General features: G+C 33.5%; 4 protein-coding genes across 5 annotated transcripts in view; 1 reads left to right on the plus strand and 3 right to left on the minus strand.

Moving 5' to 3' along the window:
* Positions 1-1,636: 1,636 nt before the first annotated feature.
* Positions 1,637-3,143, minus strand: LOC106721720 (autophagy-related protein 13 homolog). The gene has a single exon (XM_014516758.2). The coding sequence runs from the start codon at positions 3,141-3,143 to the stop codon at positions 1,887-1,889; it is 1,257 nt and encodes a 418-aa protein (XP_014372244.1). The 3' UTR covers positions 1,637-1,886.
* Positions 3,144-3,190: 47 nt separating this feature from the next.
* Positions 3,191-6,343, minus strand: LOC106721721 (MIP18 family protein galla-1). Its single transcript, XM_014516759.2, has 3 exons — positions 6,127-6,343; positions 5,793-6,056; positions 3,191-3,288 (listed from the first exon to the last, which is right to left on the minus strand). Exons 1-3 carry the CDS (start codon positions 6,269-6,271, stop codon positions 3,191-3,193), a joined length of 507 nt encoding a protein of 168 aa, XP_014372245.1. The 5' UTR covers positions 6,272-6,343.
* Positions 6,344-7,209: 866 nt separating this feature from the next.
* On the minus strand, positions 7,210-11,130 carry LOC106721722 (40S ribosomal protein S11). Of its 2 annotated transcripts, none has more exons than XM_045684166.1 (4): positions 11,051-11,130; positions 9,763-9,879; positions 7,869-8,074; positions 7,210-7,360 (listed from the first exon to the last, which is right to left on the minus strand). In XM_045684166.1, exons 1-4 carry the CDS (start codon positions 11,060-11,062, stop codon positions 7,237-7,239), a joined length of 459 nt encoding a protein of 152 aa, XP_045540122.1. In that variant the 5' UTR covers positions 11,063-11,130; the 3' UTR covers positions 7,210-7,236. The 2 variants fall into 2 exon arrangements, with proteins under 2 accessions (XP_045540122.1, XP_045540120.1); XM_045684164.1 differs by lacking the exon at positions 9,763-9,879 and adding an exon at positions 9,930-10,058.
* Positions 11,131-11,586: 456 nt separating this feature from the next.
* The window catches only part of LOC106721717 (S phase cyclin A-associated protein in the endoplasmic reticulum), a 53,410-nt gene continuing 42,059 nt past the window's right edge, over positions 11,587-22,937 (plus strand). Inside the window, exons 1-8 of the mRNA XM_045684145.1 lie at positions 11,587-11,830; positions 15,697-15,851; positions 17,767-20,781; positions 21,249-21,423; positions 21,537-21,612; positions 21,690-21,792; positions 21,970-22,059; positions 22,457-22,615. Coding sequence (XP_045540101.1) covers positions 11,746-11,830; positions 15,697-15,851; positions 17,767-20,781; positions 21,249-21,423; positions 21,537-21,612; positions 21,690-21,792; positions 21,970-22,059; positions 22,457-22,615 — 3,858 coding nt within the window. The 5' untranslated portion in view covers positions 11,587-11,745. The remainder of the gene's footprint in view (positions 11,831-15,696; positions 15,852-17,766; positions 20,782-21,248; positions 21,424-21,536; positions 21,613-21,689; positions 21,793-21,969; positions 22,060-22,456; positions 22,616-22,937) is intronic.

Here is a 22,937-nt window from a genome sequence, read left to right on the forward strand (position 1 = left end):
AGATTTATTACTTATTTATTATTACTATGTATAATCTTACTAACATTATAAATGCAAATGTTTAGATGCATGAGTTTGTAGAAGGAATCTCTAGAACGACTTAACGAATCTCGGTGATATTTGGCACAGATGTAGAACATTATCTGGGAAAACAAAGTTTTTTATTCTGCACGAACGTAGTCGTGGGCAAAAGCTAATACAAACATAAAATATATATTATAGTGCCATCTTCTTTCGAAGGTCGGCGATCATTGTAACCGGTACCCTTGGCACCGCGGCTCTGAAAAGCGAACTGGTACTCTTTCCAAACCACTGGCTTAGGTTCTTAAGCCAGGATGTTCTGTTCGACCTACACTTCGTCATTATATAAAGTAGGTTAATCTTGAATGAAAGACCATAAGGTTAGATCAAAAAATAATGCAAAACATCGCAGTTAAAAATACTTTATTTTGTAAATAAAAAATGAAATTTACTATGATTCAACATTTACAACATTTTAATAAAACTCTTGAAATCAAAGTGATTTATTTTAAGATACATTGCAAACATTTCAAATAACTTTTTTTTAAGTTGATAAAATTATTAAATTAAATATTACTTTCATTAAAATTACACTAACCGTTGGTTTCTGAGACCAAAACCTCTGAATAAAACATACCATCATCACATATGTTTTAAACGGGAATTATGGTTTCAGAAACCTACAGTAAGTATTGTAGACCATAAATATCTACGAATTTGAGAGAACAGCAAACATTTCATATATTACTACGAACTTGAATTTTTAAATCATTTACCGTGTATCTCAACTCTCCTAGGAAATACGTTAAAACTATTCATATCCTTGGTTTTTTTTCAAATAGGGGATGGTTTAAAGGGAATGACTATAATATTGACAGGTCACAAGAATCACTATTATATATAAATGTGTAATAAAACCGTTCCTTATTTCCACCTCAGAAATAGGAATAAATAAAAAAAAGTAAATAGTACTTCATAAAAGATATGTAAAATTTACATTTAAATTAAAATAATACGATATTCTAACGAAAATTGTTTGCAGGATTTTTTTAATGTTTAAAAAACAAAAGAAAACAAAATACATTATTGTCTATGCAAAAAAATAATGGATATGTTTTTATTCCTTATATTGTAATTTGTACAAATTTAAAATTAATGTTTGCAAGATTATATAGGAACCAATATAGAACATTTAAACGATAATTCATGTCATAAGGAATGTTTAGGAATTCAAATTAGGGATGTTATTTTTGACATAAGGGTATATATATATATATATCTAAATAACTATTTAAAAGAAACATTAATCACTAGTGTACAAACTACAAACTCAACTATGGTCCAGTCGCGGAGCACGAAGAATTTCGTACAATGACCTCTTTACTTGCTGACAGTGGTCACTAACATTTTTGTATTTAGTGCGCCTTACATGAATTATTTGAAGGAGAAAGAAAATTCACCAACTTATGAAATATAGTTATTATATAAATTATTTATTTAGATTTTATATTACAAGTAGAGTCAAGCAAACCAAGGACTTTTTGTCGTGCCTCAAGGCCAACCAAAACCACATTATGCAAACAAGAACAAACTTTAGTCTCCAGTAAAAGGTTTACAATTCCTGAGAACGACGGCCATTGTATCTGTGCGAGCGAGACTCATTGTTTTTACGCGGGAGTAACAGAGACAGGTAATGATAGTTGAATGTACGAAATTCTTCGTGCTCCGCGACTGGACTATAGACAAATTCAAAAATCACACCCCGCAATGTTCAGTCAAAGACCTACCACATTTCATTTAACAAAGAAATACATTTATTCAAAAACCTATACATTTCAGTCTTCGCCCATTACCAAATGTTCCCACTAATTGCCACTCCACTCGGCTGACCTGCACATATCAGCTAGAAGTTCATCAAACTCAAGAACTGAACTCTCGTATAACTCCAAGTCCTTAGATAAATCCTCACTCCCCATTTCAAGTTCCTTTAAATCTATATCTTTGCTGACTTGATGTTGCTCCTCGGTTAATTTCAAATGTGGTGCATTGAAAAAATCTTTGTAAAATTCTGCCAATTCACGTATCGGATGGTTATCAGCAAAAGGAAAGTGAAGTAATTTCAATGGAGGTTCATTTTCACCACGAAATCCAGAAAACTTCTTCGGTGGTAACTCCAATGATGTTGGACTCTTTGACATAATCGTGAGATCCAAATCTTGAGTACTCTTGGATTCCATCGCTTTGTCTTTGATCGGTGTTTTAGGTCTTGGATATTTTTTGAACTTTGGTATTGGAATTTTTTCAAAAAACTCATTGATCGCTTTCTGTATAATTATTTCGTCGGCAAATGCAGCTAAACGTAATGGTTTGTTCAAATCCACCGGTCTAGTTGGTTTTACTTCTTTCTCCTTTATTATTTTAGTCTTTTTAGATTCAAATATAACATGTTTTGGACTCAATTCAAAATGGTCACTCTTTAAAAGTAATGTTTTACTCTTTTCAGATGTATTAGGTGATATGGAGAAATTCGTACGATAAGATACAGTAAAGCATAATCCGCCTAAAGGTGTCTTTAGCATTCCCGCTTGTATTTTCTTGACAGAGTCCCCCAATGCTTTGAGTTTTGGTTCACCGTTGTAAACTCTGTAGAATATTGTAAAAGATTCGGTACGTTGTTTCCTTGATAAGTGGTACGCTGGTGTTATTCTACTAATCGTTATAACCGACTTTAGTAGAATACCCATTCTAAAATAAACCGTATTCATTGCCTTTAAGGATGTGTCAAATTGAGCTTCATCTAACTCCAATGTCCACAACTCTAAAACCATTTCATCGCCATCTTCCGTTTGTACTGATATTTCAACATGGAGTTGTGACCTTATAGTTTCTAATATCTTATCTGATGGCAACGCATTCTTTGTAGCCTGATTCACTTCAGGTGAATCCGGTATTTGTAAATTGAACCAATCGGAGTCTGTTGTTCTCGGTTTACTGTTGGCTTCTATTTTGACACCTTTTCTTGATTCCACTATAACTTGTACACCTTTGTATGCAAGGAACTTGGCAAACTTTGTGAATTCATTCTTATCGCTTATATTTGAAAAGGCCGCGTCAGGCGCCATGGCTATACTAATGTTATTTCTATCTACGTTGTACTGTCTACGCAATTCTATTCCTCTTCAGCGATACAGTTTTCTACGAGGTTTCTTAGATTGGGATTCTCCATAGCGGCAGCAATCCTCTCTTTGTCATTGATTTGCTTGTTGACTGAAACAAGAAGAGACCATTCAATCAGATTATTTCATACTTAAGACACATAAGAAGTTATGGGGTAATTAAATATTGTGCCAGAAACATTATGTTACAGGAAAGAAGCCTTATTTTAATACCCTTTCTCTTCCCACCCTTTTCTTATAAGGAAAGAATGAGAAGGGAAAGTGAATTTGACAGAGGAGTGGATGCATAGGCAGCAACCTTTCTGAATGTCCCACCTTCAATTAATTAAAGGTAGGCAACACGTCTGCAATTGTGAATGTCTATGGGCAGCGGTCGCTACGCTATTTCTGCGAATTTAAGTGGCCACTTATATAAAAAAAGTTAGAGAACTGAAGCAATTTCTATGCATTTAACAAAAAAAAACAACATCTGAATAGTTGTTCAATAACTTTTTTGTTGAGTAATGATATTAAAATGTAATAAAAATTATAGACTAACAAGCATTTAATTTTAGCTTTTTAGCTCATCATCTTTGTATTTGGGGCATATTTATTTTTGATGACATATCATTCGAAATTGCTCTCTTGTAGTCATGTGATTTCATAATATTACTTATTTATCTAAAGTAGATAGTAAAGTTCAGTATAACAGATACGACTGATATTGGCATGTTTCCACCAAAACACATGTAAAAACATATTGTTATCACTCTCAATTACTTAAAAAAGAAGATATAGCGACATTTCTGGAACAGTTGTTCAGCCAGTGGAAATTTGTGTTTAAAATTTACATAGTTTTATAAATTACTAGCTTTTACCCGCGACTCCGTCCGCGCGGAATAAAAAAAAATGCACACAAGATAAAAAAAAGTCCGTCTCCTAGTTCTAAGCTACCTCCCCATCAATTTTCAGCTAAATCAGTTCGACCGATCTTGAGTTATAAATAGTGTAACTAACACGACTTTCTTTTATATATATAGATAACATCAACTAGCAGTCACCTCGCGACTTTATCAGTGTGGTATTAAATAAAAATTACCAAGTTACAGTAAAAGTTTCATTTAAATTGATTCAGCTGTTTCAGATTAACTGATACAAAAGAAGTTTTGCAGATGGATAGACAGACAAAAATTCTAAAAGCTTTTGTTATAATTGATTTTTATAATAGCTTTGTAACATCATCATTACATACAAACGCTTAAATTATAATGTCAAAAACAAATAAAAAATTACGTTATATGTCTTGAGGTAAAAAGTCCAGCAATAAAATAAACACATATTATGTTTCCTATTAATATTATCAACATGTGAATATCCTTTTTATTTATATGTAATTTAATTAACAATTAAGATATGAACAAATTTGCATATTACGTTCGTCTAATTGAATTGTAAGTTTGTTTACAGAAGCTATATTGTAATAAATTATTACTTTAATAATATAAACATTATAATTTTATTCAACTCGCTTATAAGTATGTTATTATGCAATCCTACTAATATTATAAATACAAATGTTTAGATGGATGGATGAATGTTTGTACATATTTCAAAACCAGCTGCATTTAGTCTAGAAGAATTCATAGGCAACTTACTAAACTTCTTTAATCCTATGCAGATAAAGTTGAGGGTAAAATCTAGTTAAATTACATAAAGTACTAAAAAATAATAATTTAAAGTTTTAAACTTGGGTCACAAAAAATATTTTAGGGACTAAGGTATTAATAACAAGTGTCCACTGCGAATTAAAAAAAAAAATTGAGTATAGAAAAAGAAAAATTTTCTAATTCTGAATATATATACATATAAGTCAATAATATCACAAAAAATGTTGCTTAAAACAAGTAGCCTTTCACTCCTCGATACGATGTTATGCAACAATGTTATTGTTAGTTCCAAGACTTGCTATTGTAGATATATGATCTAAGCAATTATGACCTCAATATTTACAAATATATGTAACAATAAACACAGCATAGATAAAATGAAATGTGTTTCTCTGTTTTTACGTAAAATTCACTATGTCTACAACTATAATGAATTTATAAACACTATTCATAATATGGTGTTATAATAAGAAAGTTTTTTACTTTCAAAATAATTTAACTTGTATACCAAACCTAGTAACATCATTATAAGTCAAAACCGTTACCTAGAGGTGTAGGCAGAGACCACATACCTTCATTTGGCTTGATCCTAACACATTCCTCTTACTTATCCTACATATATATCTATAATTCGGATATTTTCTGATAATTTTTGGTATTTACTGTTTAGGTAGAAATCTTGGACGAAATAGAAAATTTTTCTAAATATATTCTATAACAGCTTTAGTACTCAAATTGTAATTTAAATTATGCATTATTATATCTGAAATGTCTACATTTTGAAAAGTTTATATAAATATAGAATGATTCCTAATCTGATAAAATAAAAGTGACCTTTGTTATTAAAGTAATTGTATGTTTCTCTTGTTACCAAGGTCTTTTAAAAACTACTTGATGGTACTTTATAAGTAGATGGAGCGAACTGGAAAGAAAATGAAGTTTTACTTACTCTCATCTTCAGTAGTATGAGCTCCTTTTTTGATGAAAACATCAAGTTTAACTGGGTGATGTAAAGAACGGAGTATTTTGATCCTTATGCAAAGTCCGATCAGCGTTGCCAGCGAACAGTGGGGCACGGTAGGATTATATTCCACACGAAGAACAGGTACTTTATCTGCTGTAGGCTCCTTGACGAAGATACCTTCCTCGTAAACAACTTTCAAGTCCTCCAATGTACTAGGTTTCTCCGGGTCTCGTATTGTCCTCAAAAAGTCTAAAACACCACAACACTCGTTAGAAATCACAGTAAATGTATTAAAAACCACACAAAATAATAAACTGACCATAAATCGTCTCTCTCAGCTCATCGTCGTCTTTGTAGCCGAGCTCTTGCAAAGTTGCACTTTTGTCCATATAAGCAGGCTTGGCTAACTCCACGGGAGAATTCTGAGCGTTGTTTAATGACAATTTAGAGAAGAATGATAACATATCGTTTAATAATAACTATGAGATTGTTTTGTAACTCTGTTCAGTTCACAAAGCCAGAGGACATGTTTGTTCATTTATTGTTTTAGAGATGTTACTTGTCAATTTCATATCGATTTTTCAAGTTTGTTTCGATTCCACCAACTTTTTTTAATGATTCATCTTTTTTTTAATGATTAAAATTAATCTCAATATGGACCTTCAATTAAAATTTCAATTTGTCGTATGCTATGGTCTCATTTTTACTTCGTTCCGCTGGCACATCAAGAGATTGTGAATGATTAAATCGTGATTTTAAATCAAAAAAATTTATATATTCCTTTAGAGTTTTCTTTTGATTTTCAGTTTGATACTAAGAATCTGCTCTTTTTGATTTATTCGATCAAAAAGACGAATATTTCAAGGCTGATATCGATATCAGCATCGGAATATGCATCACTATGACCTTTGCAAAGTGTAGTGTAGATAATTAAAGTTACAGAAAATAACAACCAATACCACAGATTAGGTCAAATCATCACTGCCAGCACGCCAACAAACAGAATCTTTAAATGAAATTCAGTGTTTTAATAATTAATTTTTTTAAAAATCATTTTGAATTTCTTTTAAAAATATCATTTAAAACATCAGGCATATAAACCACTTGCTTAGCTTGCATTAGCACCGTATAAAAGCCAAATATGTGACCCAATTGGCTGGGGCAATAATAAACTTTACATAACCAATTTAGAGATTTTAGCTTATACTTTTAATAATTAGGTACCTACTTCATCAGCTCATGTCTTCACACACATATACAACCTACATGTCTAAGTCCTGATTGAGGGTCTCGATTCTACCCTAAGCCCTGAGTTAGGTGTAACTAGACCTTAGCCAATTTAGCTGACATAGTGCCAACTTATGAAATTTTACAATTTACACAGGGTATTGAATAAAAGCAATTTTACTTATAAAGTAACTTTATTACATTAGAATTTTTTGAATGACTTCTTGGAGCCCTTGCCTTTGGACACCTTTAGGACATTGAATCTGACAGTTTTGGAGAGGGGTCTGCATTCACCGATGGTCACAATGTCTCCGAGTTCAACGTCCCTGGAAAGTTAAAATTATACATTTAATAGAGATAATTTTATGTAATTATTGTCTCTAGAATAAGTTACAAATTGATCAGAATTTGGGTTAAAACACTTTTGTCGTCATGTAGTGGTCAGAAGACCGTCGTGTGGGTATCATCATTTAGAAAACTCAAATTATATATTCCCTACTAGAGGTATGTTAATCAACTTTGAACCGGCTCTAAAGTTAATGTTATGTTGAACCACAACTACTTTTTCAGCTTCATGGCTCTGATGTCTGAGCTGAGATCCGGTTCACTCATCTGCAGGTTGACAATTTAAGATAACTTTTACAAAAAAGATTTACTGGTTTCCGTTAAACCGCTCTCTATTATATTTCGTTAAGTTGTGAACTCTCAACTGTACTTTCTTCTGTGGATCCCATGAGGTTTACTTATTTCTTAAGGAATCATTGATTTAAATCAAGTAAATGCAAGGCCTAAAAGGATGAAATAAGTTTGCATTGTCTAACACGATATACATACCTGAAGCAAGGTGAGAGATGCACAGACATGTTTTTGTGTCTCTTCTCAAATCTGTTGTACTTCTTGACATAGTGAAGGTAGTCGCGGCGGATGACGATGGTGCGCTGCATCTTCATCTTCTGCACGACTCCGGTGAGGATACGGCCTCGGATGGATACATTGCCAGTGAAGGGGCACTTCTTGTCAATGTATGTGCCTTCAATTGCCTGTAGATAATGCTTTGTTATTTTATAAACATAATTGCGATACCAAAAATGTATATTATATTTAATGTTTATTGTTGAAAATGTTGTGTTTAAAATTGTTTTTTTTTTCTCTTAAATATTTCTATATATCAACTAATATCGTTCTAAAAGAAAGCAAGCTTAAAACATTAATTTGTATTGATTGTACAAGCTTTATATTCATTTTAGCTTATTTCTTGTAGCATATAGTTCTATCTATTTACCTATACAGTAGATGGAATTATTAAAGCATTTAGCTTTTATTTGTAGCAATAGTCAAGCAAATTTACACTAGAGCAGATTAATTTAAAATGTTACAGTAAAATTTTCTACACAACATTTTCAACATATAATAAAGTCAGATTTTGGGTTTGTAACACAATCTTCTTCATATAGTATTCAGAAGACCGTCGTGTGATTATCATCATGTACATAAACAACCCCCTTCCACATTTAAAGCTTCCAGATGAATTTTTATGCCTGATTTAATGCAACACAGAGAATTGTTTGAATAAAAAAAAAACTTTAAATTGTACTCCGAATATTCAACAGCACTCAGTTAAGGAAGCCCCTTATTGTAGATTTAAATTTTAAATCAACACTAAATGACTACTTAACATAATTATTAAACTCTGAATGCAGCAGTATTTAAAAATTAGAATCCGAAAAGAAGTTTTATTTACTTCCAAAAATGAACTGTGAATAATTTTATATTTTAAATTAGCTGTCGCCCGCGACTCCGTCCGCGCGCAGTTAAAAAAAACTTAATAGCGGTAAGAATTTTTTTTCGCCTTTTAAACCTTCCCTAGACCTCCACGACCATTTCAAGACTAAGATAAGATAAATCCGTTCAGCCGTTCTCGAGTTTTAGTGAGACTAACGAACAGCAATTCATTTTTATATATATAGATTAAAAGATAACAATTCTCTGTCTTACTGTAATTAATTTTATTTACATTTCACCAATGCTTTGTTAATCTGAAGTATGCAATATTAATAGACACCCTTTCCTGTTATATCTTATAAGGACAAAGTCCTACTATTTTTTATATATAACATGCACAATATCATGCAACCTTAAGCACTTAATTAAGCATTTGAATCCATTACGAAGGACCACCACCAACATAGAAAGAATGAATATCTATCTTTTATAGTCATCCGTTTAGTGCCACTCGCCTGACAAGTTTAACTCATAGCAGCATTGGACATGTTAAATTGACTTATTAAGTAAGTAGGTTTCTAAAACTTAAATCCCCGTTGTAAAACAAATTTCTATCTCTGTTTTGTTAAAGATAATGACAGGGATATGTTTTATACAAAGGTTTTGGTCTCAGAAACCAATGGTAACTCAAGAGACTACAAGTGTTAGTTTGTCTGTTCCATTAAAATGGATCACAACACAAACATCTTGAAATACTGAATAATTTTTTTGTGTTTCTCAAAAATGTCAACTGATTGGTACCAATTGCTAGTAAGGTTTTTTTTAACACATTCAATGCTACCAACTCGCCTGGCAAGCCTGCTACAAAACTAATCACTTTAATACTTAAAAATCGTGATTACACGGATTTTTATATTGTATGCACAGATATTCATTCTTGCATTTGACAAGACCAATATCAACGTAGCTGAAGCCCAGCACCGAACCCAAATACTGGTATTCAGACCTCACGCGGCGTCTTGAAACCTAGACCGACATTCTTATGATGTCTCATATCCTTCCTCTTCAACCCTCCTTTACGGTTGAGGAACACCGTTGCCTGTTTCTGAAACGCTTTCTCTGTCTACAAAAAAAAAATAAAAACACACATTAGAACCACACATCATGCGTTACCTCACGCGGCGTTTTGAAACCGAGCCCCACGTCTTTGTGGTATCTTAGCGGTTTGCGGCTACGTTTCACACCAATGCCTTTCTTACGGTTCAAAAACACCGTCGGTTGCTTTTGGAATGAACGCTCAGTCTGCAATTGTTGTTAAAGATTAGAACATAAACAATTAAAAATAATTATGGTTGGACATTTTGAACTAACCGAGGGAATTGTCCAATAGAAGGTTGACTAAGTTAAAAACAAAATAACATATTTTGGACATTTAGACACCAAGAAATGGGAGTTTTTAAGAATTCTGACTGAGATTTCTAAGTTTTTGACAAATTTGAAAAAGACAAATTTAACAAACCTTAACATGCTACTATTCATAATTGTCTAAAAGTAATTTAGCAAAATTATTTTTAATTATTGTATCCAAAACTACCAAGTTTTGAATACCAAATTAACTACTATATATAATCTAAAAATAATTTGGTCCATTTCAACTGATGTATTTGGTCTGTGACTGTTTAACAATTCCTTATTTTAGAAAAAGGGTGTACAGATTAGATTTCAAGTTATTTTTGATTAGTGAATTAATTAGGTGTACTGTATGGAGACAGGCTTCTTCTTTTGAGTATTAAAAAGATTACGAAGCTCTATTCGAATTTGCTCAAATTCATATTATAAACTTTACAGCTATATGAAACTACATAAAGATCTATAATATTATGAGGCTGACTTGAAGATGATTTTTTTTTATAATGATAATATCTGCAAACAAACGGTGTTAACAGAATTGAAAAAAATCACAAAATAGTTTTCATAGGTTATGACTTTGACTGTGAATGAAAGAATAAATTTGTATCATTACCACATTACGAGAATCGCACTTTTTGAGTAAAATTAAATGAACCTGCTATTGTTACTGTATGTTAATTATTTTACGAAAAAACGCAGATAATTGGAATATTTTGCTCCCCACGTGGAAAGCGACAACAAACACATTTTCACTACAATAGTCTTCTTTTTCACTTGATATAATAATTTTACGCATTCCACAAAAAAATGTAATGAAAGAAATATAAATTATAAGATTTCTTAACGCCGAAATTCATAATTTTATGAAGAATATCGGCACGTACCTGATCCGCCATTTTGCTTGACAAGGAAAAGAAATGTCAAAGATAAAACACAACGGCGGTCGGGTGCGCATAGATAACTCAAAGACCAACAGACTGTAAATAATTCAAATGGCATAATTCATATCGAATATTTATTGATATATTGCATTTAAAAACTACTATTGAACAATAATAACACAAGCGTATTTTCTATTATAAACGCGACCTTTGCTCTTTTTAAATTGTATTTTGAAAATATTGGACTTACGACTTTTACAAAATTATTATATTTCCCAGTAACTTAAAAATATACTATTGATTTTTATCACTAAAGCATTTTAAATTACTTCTATAAACTATTCGTGAACATCGAACTAATTTAAAAGAAGTTTTAAAATTTTTTTATAATTCTAGTTTTATACTTATTTTATCAGTTGAAGGATCCGAACATGAAACAAGATGTGCGAGAAAAAAAGTAAACATTCAACATTGTCAAAACGCGAATTGTTATGAAAATATATAACAAATTCATATTTTCCTCTTTTCCACTAAATTTTTCTAGTGTTACTCCGTTTTCTAAACTTTTTACAACTTAAGCTGTAATTTGTTTGTAAAAAATAATGGTTTAGTGTATTGCTTATAATATACTAAAGTGATGACTACTTACTATTTATTTTTATTTTTATTCAATTTCGAGTAATTTTGTTTGATTCGGAATGGAAGAAGTGAGGCAGCTGGTACAGGAAGAAGGCAGGGAGGCGAGGAACCTGGTTGCATTTCATGTGGCGGTCGATACACCAAGTAAATTGGATTTTTATTTTGTAATGATCTATTAGGAAAACGGTTTTTACTCGTGGGCGTGAAAGAATTTTTGTGAGATAATTCCGTATTTAACGGTATAGCATCGCAATTAGGATCTTGAAGGATATCTCTTTTACGTATTTAGCATTTTCACTGTCACATAAATTTGTTACAGTTCAACATATGGTGATTGAATCTTGTTAGATTATTGAACAAATAAGTATTGCGCAGCGAATTTTAGAATCAATATAATTTGACTGGTCAGTTCTTTGCAGAAAGTACACTTTTAAATTCAATTTATATATGTAGTTTGGCCACATTTGTTATTTACTAATGATTTTTTGATGCATTAAATTTTATAATGATTAAAAAAATAAATTGTCCTGGTATCTCCCTTATTTATCTGTTACGAGAATGTGATGATTCATGTTTTGTTTGAATCAGTAATCATCTAAAAATGAAGAATGAAGAAACATGGACTGTTACTTATTCTTGCTTTTTATGATAGTTCTTTTACATATTAACTAACTGTGCCTAACTCCTTCCAACCAGAATAAAAAAAAGACTTTATAAGTAGTCTATGTGTCCTTCCAGACTATGTTCTACATCTGTGTTAAACTTCATTAAGATCCATTGAGCTGTTTTGGAGATATCTATCTAATATTCATCCATCTATCTTAACTTTCACATTTATAATATTAGTAAGATTTGAAAATTAAAATGCAGAAAAATCAGTACCTTGAACAACTGAATATTCCATTGGTTTGTAGTCAAGTGTAAGGTTTTTCTTCAAATAAAATGTTGTCCATCCATCCATTCATTCAGCCTCGTTATACCATCTGTTGGGCATTGGCCTCTCCCAAAGATTGCCAGGATGATCGGTCCTGTGCATAAAATGTTGTATTTTAACTTAATAGTTATGAGGATAATTTTCATAATTATTAAATTAATAATTGAAGCTGAAAAATTGTTTAAATGAATGAATTTGAAATTAAATTCAGTTAGAGTTAATGTGTAAAAGAAATGTATAAAGCTATTTATATTAAAAATACTATTTAATGATGAATTATTCTAAAATCTTGACATTAGGCAACCTACCTATTACTTACCTATTACTTACCTATTAAGGTGACCCTCTCGCCCCTAGTACAAATTAAAATGCTAAGATGGTAGTTAATTCAGATTTATATAATTTTAAATTTAATCCCATCAAGTAGGATTGGCAACTGAAAGGCTCGCTGTAAAAAATCAAAACATTGAGGTTTATAAAACCTTGTGCACCGACACCATGATAGTAGGATAAGGCCAGGAAGATGATAATAAAGTTGATTCAAATATATAAGCTGATAAATAGAGGTGTAATTGATGATGATCATAACAGTTACTATATGACAGCTTGTTAGATCTATTAATAATTATAAATCAATACTTTTAAGACAGAAAATCCCAAACTATTGTTTCTTAATATTACAGTTGTTAATCTATATATATAAAATAAAGTCGTGTTAGTTACACTATTTATAACTCAAGATCAGTCAAACTGATTTCACTGAAAATTGATGGGGAGGTAGCTTAGAACTAGGAGACGGAGGAGCTTTTATTTTATCTTTTGTGCATTTTTTGTATTCCGCGCGAACGGAGTCACGGGTTAAAGCTAGTTAATAATAGAACAGTGACTCATTATTAGTCATTTTGTTATTAGAAATCTTAATATTTATAATACAGGCAAAAATTATTAATGAAAATGTTTGGATTTTTGTTGGAACAAATCTCCTGGATGATATTTGGTATAGATGTAGAACACATTCTGGAAGAACACAAACGGATACCTGTAGATGTAAATGTGTATGTTCCAGTACTTTTCATTCAAATAGATAATTACATAATGGTTCAATACAGCTTATTGACGTTTGACACTTATAGAACCTAGTCGAACGAAAAATTGTAAGATAATTTTTAGGGTCAGTGCAAAAAGAGGATGGAACGTGTCGCATAAGGAAAAATACTGTGATTGAGAAACTGGTGGCCGAGCCCAACATCATTAGCGAGATAAAAGCGCAACGACTCTGCTGGCTTGGCCACTTAGAAAGTATGGATGATGTTTGTGGTGTCAAACGCGCATACATAGGACGACCAAGTGGTCGGCGCCCAGTTTACCGTCCCAGGTATCGCTGGATGGATGAGGTGGATAGGGATCTTCGGAACCTGCAGATCCGAGACTGGGTTGGGACGGCGCGGGATCAGAGATAGTGGAGATTTTTGTTGTCGGAGGCCAAGGCCCACTTCGGGTCACTGCGTCACCCCAGTTAGTCCAATAATATATGAGACACTTTCAACCTTTTTTTTTTTAATTTTACATCGACAAAGTAATGGAAAAAGCTGCATATTACAATACAGAAGTCAATATTGTTTAATATATAGCCTTAAGCAGCTTTTCCTTAATTCTAGAAATAGAATTTAATATAATAGAAAGAAACTTTTTTTTTACTGATTATTATTAATGTAGCTGTCACTCAGTACTGTGCCACTGGCCGCGCACTTTAATTCCCTTAGTGGAAATAGGCAGTTAACATGACTTCTTGAATTTAAGTAGTCAAGGTTTGATTTGATAGTGTCACAAAATAAATATCGAGGCATTTTATTTAATTGACCTTGATAACTATTTGTTTGAAGTAACCCAGTTTAGACTGCATTCTTGAATCCAGATGTTAGCTTCCCACTGATATTCAGGGATGTCCCCTGCTGAATAAATAATGTGATGTTACCAGGTTACGGTATACAAACTATCTCCGCCTATGTCATTATTATTTAATAACCGAAATTAATATTCATTCTCCGATCCATTTTTTAAAAAAAGAGAAGGGGGCATACGAGCAGTGGGAACACCAAGGTGGTCATTGTTGCCCATGGACATCTGTAATACTAGAGAAAACGCAGATATGTTTCCGGCCTTATTTTTATTTATCTGCAGTTTTTTTAATCCATTCAGTTCAAAATTAATCCTAGATGGATTAATTTCGCAATAGTAATTGAAAAACGTAATATATTGTTTAGAAAGCGAGAATATTTTTTTTTTTTTTTTTTTATATCATAAGTTGGCAAACGAGCAAACGGCCACTTGGATTCGCCACAGTGGCGAGGTGACCTTCTCTATTTAATATAAAGTATTTGTCATCATTTTTGTATTGAATATTGATTGTTGGCCCATACATTATAGGTTCCGTCTTGTTTAGTTTATAGTCGTTTGAACTTTAACATTTAATTCGTATGTGTCGTAAATAGCGTGTTGTAGTTTATTTATTAAAACGTATCGATTTATTCGCCAGTATAGCCTTTCTTTTCTTAGTCTATGTAGTCTGGGCGATATCTTTGATATTCATTTCAAACTTGAAAGTTCTTAAGTTATACTTTTTGGTTTATTAATTTTTTATTTCATTTATTGTTGCGTTGTATTAAAGACTAGTTGTCGCCCGCAAATCCGTCTGTGCCTATGTGTTCTTCCAGACTATGTTCTACATTTGTGCTAAATTTAATCAAGATCCGTTGAGCCATTCCGGAGATACTTTCGAACAAACATCCATCCATCCATCTAAACATTCGCATTTATAATATTAGTAAGATTGGTAAGAATAAGCTTTGTGGAGTTAGGTTTATTTTTTCCATCGTTTTGAAACCTATTTTCCTTCCCAAATTTAGGAAGCTAAGAATTTTTTCCCCATGATCATCTTATTTTCAGTTTAAATACTTATATTTTAGGAAGGAGTACTTCCTTTGATAAATTCCAGTCTCTTAATATTTTTTGTCAACTTCCTTACAAAATGTTAAATACATAATTGGATTATTTTCAAGTTGTGTGCTATTGTCAGGCCGTGTGTCCCGCAAGCCGCCCCGCGCCGCGCCGCCTCCGCGCAGGGCTCCGCCTCGCGCCGCTCGCTTGCGCTCGGCCTCCGCGGGACGAGACAAACGCTCCGAGCTCAGGGCGAGGTACTGGGCGTTGCTTTTTGGTGATCTCCAGCGAGCTGTGAGTATACTTTGAGTTTGCTGACTAAACATTGTCGTATTGCGATTTCAGTTATTGTACATCAAGTGAATTGAATTGAAGAATAGAAAAAATAACTACTTGACTTTTATTTTAAGTCATGCCTCTCGTCTTGTAAAAAGCAAAGATGACATTACAGTGAAAAACCTAAGTACAGATGCTTCAACACTGGGTTGTAACATTGTGAGACCGCGATTCGATTCCTGGACTACAAATTTGATGAATCACTTTTTGCATTGCGAAAATCTAATAGCGAATTATAAACTTTGCTCCTATATTTGAGACTAGCTGTCGCCCGCGACTCTGTCCGCTCGCAATTAAAAAACCCCATAATAAGTAGCCTATGTGTTCTTCCAGACTATGATCTACATCTATTGCAAATTTCATAGAGATTCGTTGGGCGGTTCTGGAGATACCTTCAAACAAACATTCATCCATACATCCAAATATTTGCATCTATATATATAAAAGAAAGTCGTATTAGTTACACTATTTATAACTCAAGATCGGTCGAACTGATTTAGCTAAAAATTGATTGAGGTAGCTTAGAACTAGGAGACGGACATAGGAACTTTTTTTATCTTGTGTGCATTTTTTTTATTCGGACGGAGTCGCGGGTAAAAGCTAGTTTATAATATTAGTATGATTTAAAATAGCAATTATAGGTGAAAAGATTTATAGTTACGTAACCTATTATAATTCTAGGTCAGCTATAAAGATTAACAGATTCAAACTTAAATAAGTAGATATGCGTAGTTTAATATCTGAAGGTACATCAAATGATATTGCACATTGCAATTACTTAGTTAGAGGGTTGGTAGGGGGTGATGAGGGGGAAGGTAGATATGGGGGGAGGCACTGAGTCGATATATCGCGTCCTGCGCACTCGTGCCAACTGTTGCTTACCGAAATGCAAGTTGCACTTAAAGCACTATAGAATACTCTAGGATTCAATTGGCACGTCGCATATAAGAGTACGCTTGTTAACCATGTGCCAAGTTATATACTTAGAACTATGCTTAATGACAAAGAGAAATTCATATTAGATTGATCTGTTTTGTTTTTAATTTAGTTGTTTTTGAAATTTGGTCGCTAATTTTATCTTTGTCACTTTAAATATGTTATTATCAAGAGTTACGACTGCCGATAACTTGTAAAAACATTTAACATTTAACGTGGATTGTTATCGATTAGAAATATAAATAGATTTCTCCAAATTAGAATCTTTAAAAAGTTCGCAGTATTCTTAGATATTAAGGATTAACATTATTCAAGCTTTAGCCCGCGACTTCGTCTGTGCGGAATTAAAATAAAACTTATTAAGTAGACTATATGTTCTTTCAGACTAGATTCTATATCTGTGCCAATTTATATCAATATCCGTTCAGCCGTTCCGGAGATATCTTTAAACAAACATACATCCATCCATCCATATACTTCACTCCCAGTCTTCTGTCAGGTCGTCGTGGTCATAGGCAATAAATGTTGTTCTTGGATCTAATATTACTAGATAGTTAATGAAAAGTTAGTCGCAAAGCCATGCGTCAGAAAAACAGATTTACACAAGATCATTTGATTATCCCTGTATTCGAACATAAAGTCAGTATAAACGAGATAGTGGTACGTATAATTGAAGGAAGCATCTAGTACATTATAGTAGTTACCGTGACGCTATCGATCAGTCGTCCCTGAGCCGTATAGAAGGTGCAAGGTCGTTAAATTATTCATCAACTTCGCTCTATGATAGATTCTGGTAGATGGTTTAAATTTTAAACGAAATCAAACATACTACGGTATGCTATGCATAAACATATACGCCGTCAAACATTTCTAGCTTAATATTATTTAATATAATATGAATATCAATTCACATAATGATTAATACATAATTTTCCAGGTCGGTGAAATTTACAATACAGTAGAAGCTCATGAGAACTTAAACGAGTGCCAAGAAGTAATATTAGTCCTAGAAAATTACACTCGAGACTTTAAAGCTTTGGGTGAGTGGTTCCGACTGAAATGGGAATACGATAATACTCCTCCGCCTCAGCGGCCGCAGAGCTTAGCATGGGAGATAAGAAAGACTGACTTCGTGAGACCAGAGTCTCGACGTACACATTCCGTAAAAAGTTCGCCGTCAGTGTCAGGTAAAAACAGTCCTTGTCTCTCCGGACATAATACACCCAGCGGTAAAAATAGTCCGAATTTAACGGGAAAGGCAAGCCCTGGTAGCGGCAAAATCAGCCCTAGAATTTCGACATGCCATTCCAGTACTAGTCCAAAAGCGAATATAGAATTCTTTACCAACAAAGTTGTATCGAAAATCACTGCAAAACCCGAACCTAAGTCCGCCAAGGAAACGACAAGACTTTCAGATATTAAGGAAAGAGATGTTAAAGAAACAGACGAGAAAATGGAAAACCCTAAAGAGAAAAAATTAAAAAACGACCTACGACCGCTTGATAACACCAAGACGGAAAAGGATATTCATAAAGATGTAAAGTCAACAATCACAGTTGAAATTGGCAAAGCCAAAGAACTACCGACAATGGCTCCAAAACAAGTCGTTATAAAGTCTTCAAAATCTAAACCCAATTCTGAAAAAATTAAAAAGTCTGATGTTGAATTATCCAATCAAGCTAAAGCGACCATTTCTGTGTTAGAAGCAATGGAGAATGAGCTCTTGACAACGCAGTTAATGCAGGTCAAAGTAAAAAATGATAATTTCTTAAATGAACAAAAGGAAATTCAAAGAGAAGAAATGATTCCAGAAAATTCAGTCAATGAAATGACTTCTATTGATGGCAAAAGTGTTATACAGTCAGACGAAATAGATACAACACGTTTAGAATCTAATGTATCACCAACAAAATCCGAAGAAAATTTTGCTGACATATCCAATGAAAGTTCGCCAAAAACTTTTATGGGCAAAGAAGAAAAAATATCGAATCAAATCATCAAAAACGATGAAACTAATATTGTTGCCATTTCTGAAAGAAATGGACAAAATATTGAGAGTGACATTATGAAAGACGCAAATTCTCTTGTCACAAACAAAACAAATATGATATATAAAAATGAAAACGGAGTACACGATGATATCTGTCACGTGACAGAGTCAATTATATCTGTTACATCTGAGATAAATAATACAGATGAGGCCGAAAAAAATGGTCCGAGAAGTTCGGAATTAACCAAAATATCTATAAATGAGAATCAAGATCATAATGAAACGGTGGTTAATGATATGAATAATATGGACAAAAACAAAAAAGAAATTATTGAAAATGGTGTTATTCATGAGGAAAATTTAGATCACAAAGGCAAATTAAATAAAGAGCAGTCAGAAGTCACTAATAAAACTACTTCTGTTTGTAGCACAAATAAAACGAAAACTATTAATGAATCTAAATGTCCGGATAAACAGTCTGAAAATATAAAGAAAACTAACACAGAAACCAAAGAAGAATCGAAAAAGGAGCACGATTCAAAAAAATCAGAATGTAAACCTATCGTAGATTCAAAAACAAATATAAAACCTGCTTATTCTCAAGCAGCAGCAAAACCTAAATCAGCAAATGTTGCCAAAACTGAAATTAAGACACCTACTAGGACTGCATTGATCAGAAGTTCGACTGTTGTAGAAATGCGACCCACCACTGCGCCGAGAACCCAACGACCATTCCAAAAAAGGAATCAAATGAATAAATGCAGCTATCCTTTCAACTTGACAACTAGCCGAACTAGTCTGTTTCAAACCCCACCAGCTACTAATACTGTGAATAAGGTAACATTACCTAAACGTCCAATAAATAAAATCAATCATTTAGCTTCTGGTGACACTAAAGCGATTTCTAATAGAGGAAACATTAATAAGAGGCCTCCGAGACCGACCTCTTTGAAAATCAATGGAAAGGGAGACAAGAAAGAAAGCGCGAACTCTACATTAAATAAGATAAAAGATTCCGTTGAATACAGTAGTTGTGATACAATTGTAACTCAAATAGACATGTCCAGAATTGAATCAAGCGAGAGCTTGAAGACATTAGTACCGGATGACACACAATTGCATGATATAGCAAATTCAATAGAAGTGCTAAACGTCGACGAAAAAAATGACAATGAAGGATGGTTAACTGTGAAATCTAAGCGCTTGAGTCGGGAATCCAAGAAGCAGCTAAAATCTCACTGGGCGAACCGATTCAACCAACCTTCAGCCACAACTAGTTTGCCGACGTTAAACATGTTGGAATCACCTAAAGAAGAAAACATCGCTATAATAGAATCAGCTAAAACCACTAAAATAGATCGTGCAAAATCAGAACAACCGGAGACTGCTAAAGTGGAGCGGAAAGTTGAGAAAGTCGTTAAAGTACTTACTACACCAAAAGCAGAAAATAAAGCAAAAGACCCAGCGATGATACGTCAGAAGTCAGATGTAACCGGCCTTAAAACAAAACCGTCTAGGACCAGACTGACTAGAAGGGCCGGGAAAATTAAAGACGCGACTAACGACGAAGAACAATCTGAATTGACTAAGAATAGACTACATTCATCTTTAGAAAGTCTTACAACTGGTCTAGCTAGATCACAAGAGAGTACCGAAGAGACATTCGATTTCGATAAGTGGAAAGCTGAATTTAAATCAACATTTAAATATTTAGACGAAGACGATCAAACTTCGAACGATACTGAAATATTAAAGACGGCTGATCCATCTGAAATGTCGGAGATCGCGGAAATGACGTCACAGATAGAAGAGAACGAAAAGAAAATGGACTGGGCTTTGGATCTCCAATCAGAGGCAGATCAGAAGAAGCTCTGCGAAGAAGAAGATCTTCTGAACAGGCAGATATTGGAATTGCAGCAAGTTTCAGACATTGATGTAGATACGGAGACAGACGACACAGAGGTAAGTTTTAAAAACTGTCGAAAATAAACCACAGCTCGAAATATTGTTTTTCCTCATTCTTAGGAGTAATGATTTTCGTGGGTGTGCCAGTCGTAATGTTCGCTAAACATCTTCACAAATTTTTAAAGAATGAGTTGTCATTAGAATCACATTCTTTCTTTGAATGTCAATGTCATATAGGTAAAGACAGTTGGTTTTAAAGTCACTTGACTTGCAATTTGCAGGTTCTGGGTTCGAATCCCGTCATTTTTCGATTTTCGATTAACATATGTATATTTAAGAACGACGGAACGTTCTTACGATGAAAGGAAAACATAGTGATTCAACCTGCACATATCTGAGAAGAAATTCAAAGATATGTGTGAAGTCAACCCGCACTGGGTCAGTGTGGTTGACTATGGCCTAGTCGCCCCTCAATGGGGACGTATAGTGAGCTGATGATGATGATTACTTGTATTATTTTCCAGACCGACGCGGAGATAGTGTGCGAAGATGTAGGTAACACTATAGCACCATCAGAAAGTCTGGGCTCGTTGGCGGCCAGTCTGGAGGACCAGTACGAGACCGCGCTCGCGGGGATGAGCTGGGCAGAGAGGGTTGATACATTAGGTGTGCTGGAAGCGCTCGTGGCTAGAGATCCAGGTACAGATTAATTAATTAATTTTATGAATAATTTATTATTTGTTTAATTAATTAATGGATTAATTAATTGATTAATTAATTGGTTGATTAATTGATTAATTAATATTTTCTAGGACGAGCCCAACAGCTGCATGCAAAACTTTCTCAAGGTATCAAGCGGCGTGGAAGTCTTCAAGACGCCCTGCGAAGGTATGCTTAATATAATAATATTTTTTAATCTCAGCGATGTGACTGAATTTTCGTTAATACAAATGTTATGTTTCTAGTATTCAAGCCAAACAAGCAAGAGCTGAACAAAAGAGAAGAGAGTTGCAGATGGAGAGATCTAAGAAGTTACAGCAGTTGTTGGCAAGAGTCGAAGAAGTAAAGGTAATATTTTGGTATAGCATTTTGCTATAAAATAAGACAAATATGAAACGCTAATCATTTCAGTTCAGATTAAAATATAAGTGGAAGGATAATTCCTTCCAAATACTTTCTCCATTTTACTTTAATTTCCCAGTCTGATTGATGGATATCTTTGTCTGGTAAATAGTATAATTGCAGGTGGCCAAGGATCAACTGATTGATGACAAGAAATTGAGGATCAACCGTCGCCTGGCGAAAGCTGCTGAAAATCGGGATCAACATTTAAAGGTAATTTTACGGAATTAGGATAATTTTGGATTTATATTTGTAAAAAATGGTCTGTCGTCTGGTTATATTTTTAAAACGTAACAACTTAGGATACTTCAAGAAGCGAAGGTACTTCTTCTTCAAAGGCTCGAATCAGCAGTTTATCTTGTGTTGCGGCGGCATGTCAGCCATGATTACATCTCGTTTCCTACACGGAAGGGATGGGAAGGGAAAATATTTTCTTTCTGTGCATCCCCAATTCCGTAGATTACATTTAGGTAACGCATCTGTAATTGTAAATTTGCAACGGTCTCTTCTCTATTTCGGCGAATCAGGTGGCCGCTTGTTTACCATCTTATTATATAAAAATAAACATTGTTTGTACTCCTTGTGTTAAATAAATGTGCTAACTTTCCAGGGTATAGTGAGGAAGGCTCACGACGAGGAGGAGAAGCTGCGTGAGATCGCGTTCATAAAGCAGCTGGAGGCGGAGAACCGGCGGCTGGAGTTCCTCGCGCAGTGCCGCGCACACACCTCGCGGCTGCGCACCATGCGCAGGGAGCGCCTGGAGAAACTGGTCTGTATATACAAATTTATATATTAATTAAGTGATTAATTAAACAATTAATTAATGTTTTGATTAATTAATTAATCCTTTGATTAATTAAATAATTAATTATTTTTTGATTAAATAAATAAGTAATCATTTTTTTTAGTAATTAATCAATTTAATATTGAGTAGCACTTGCCCGCGACATTGTCCGTTTCTAATTACAAAAAATGTAGTAATAAATATAATTTAATATAAAAAGTGTAGTTTCTCAGCGATGAAAGAATTTTTTCAATTCGGTTCAGTAATTTCAGTGTTTATTCAATACATTGGAATTTTTTTATTACTT

Source organism: Papilio machaon, chromosome 25 (genome assembly GCF_912999745.1).
Source record: "Papilio machaon chromosome 25, ilPapMach1.1, whole genome shotgun sequence".
Lineage (NCBI taxonomy): Eukaryota > Metazoa > Arthropoda > Insecta > Lepidoptera > Papilionidae > Papilio > Papilio machaon.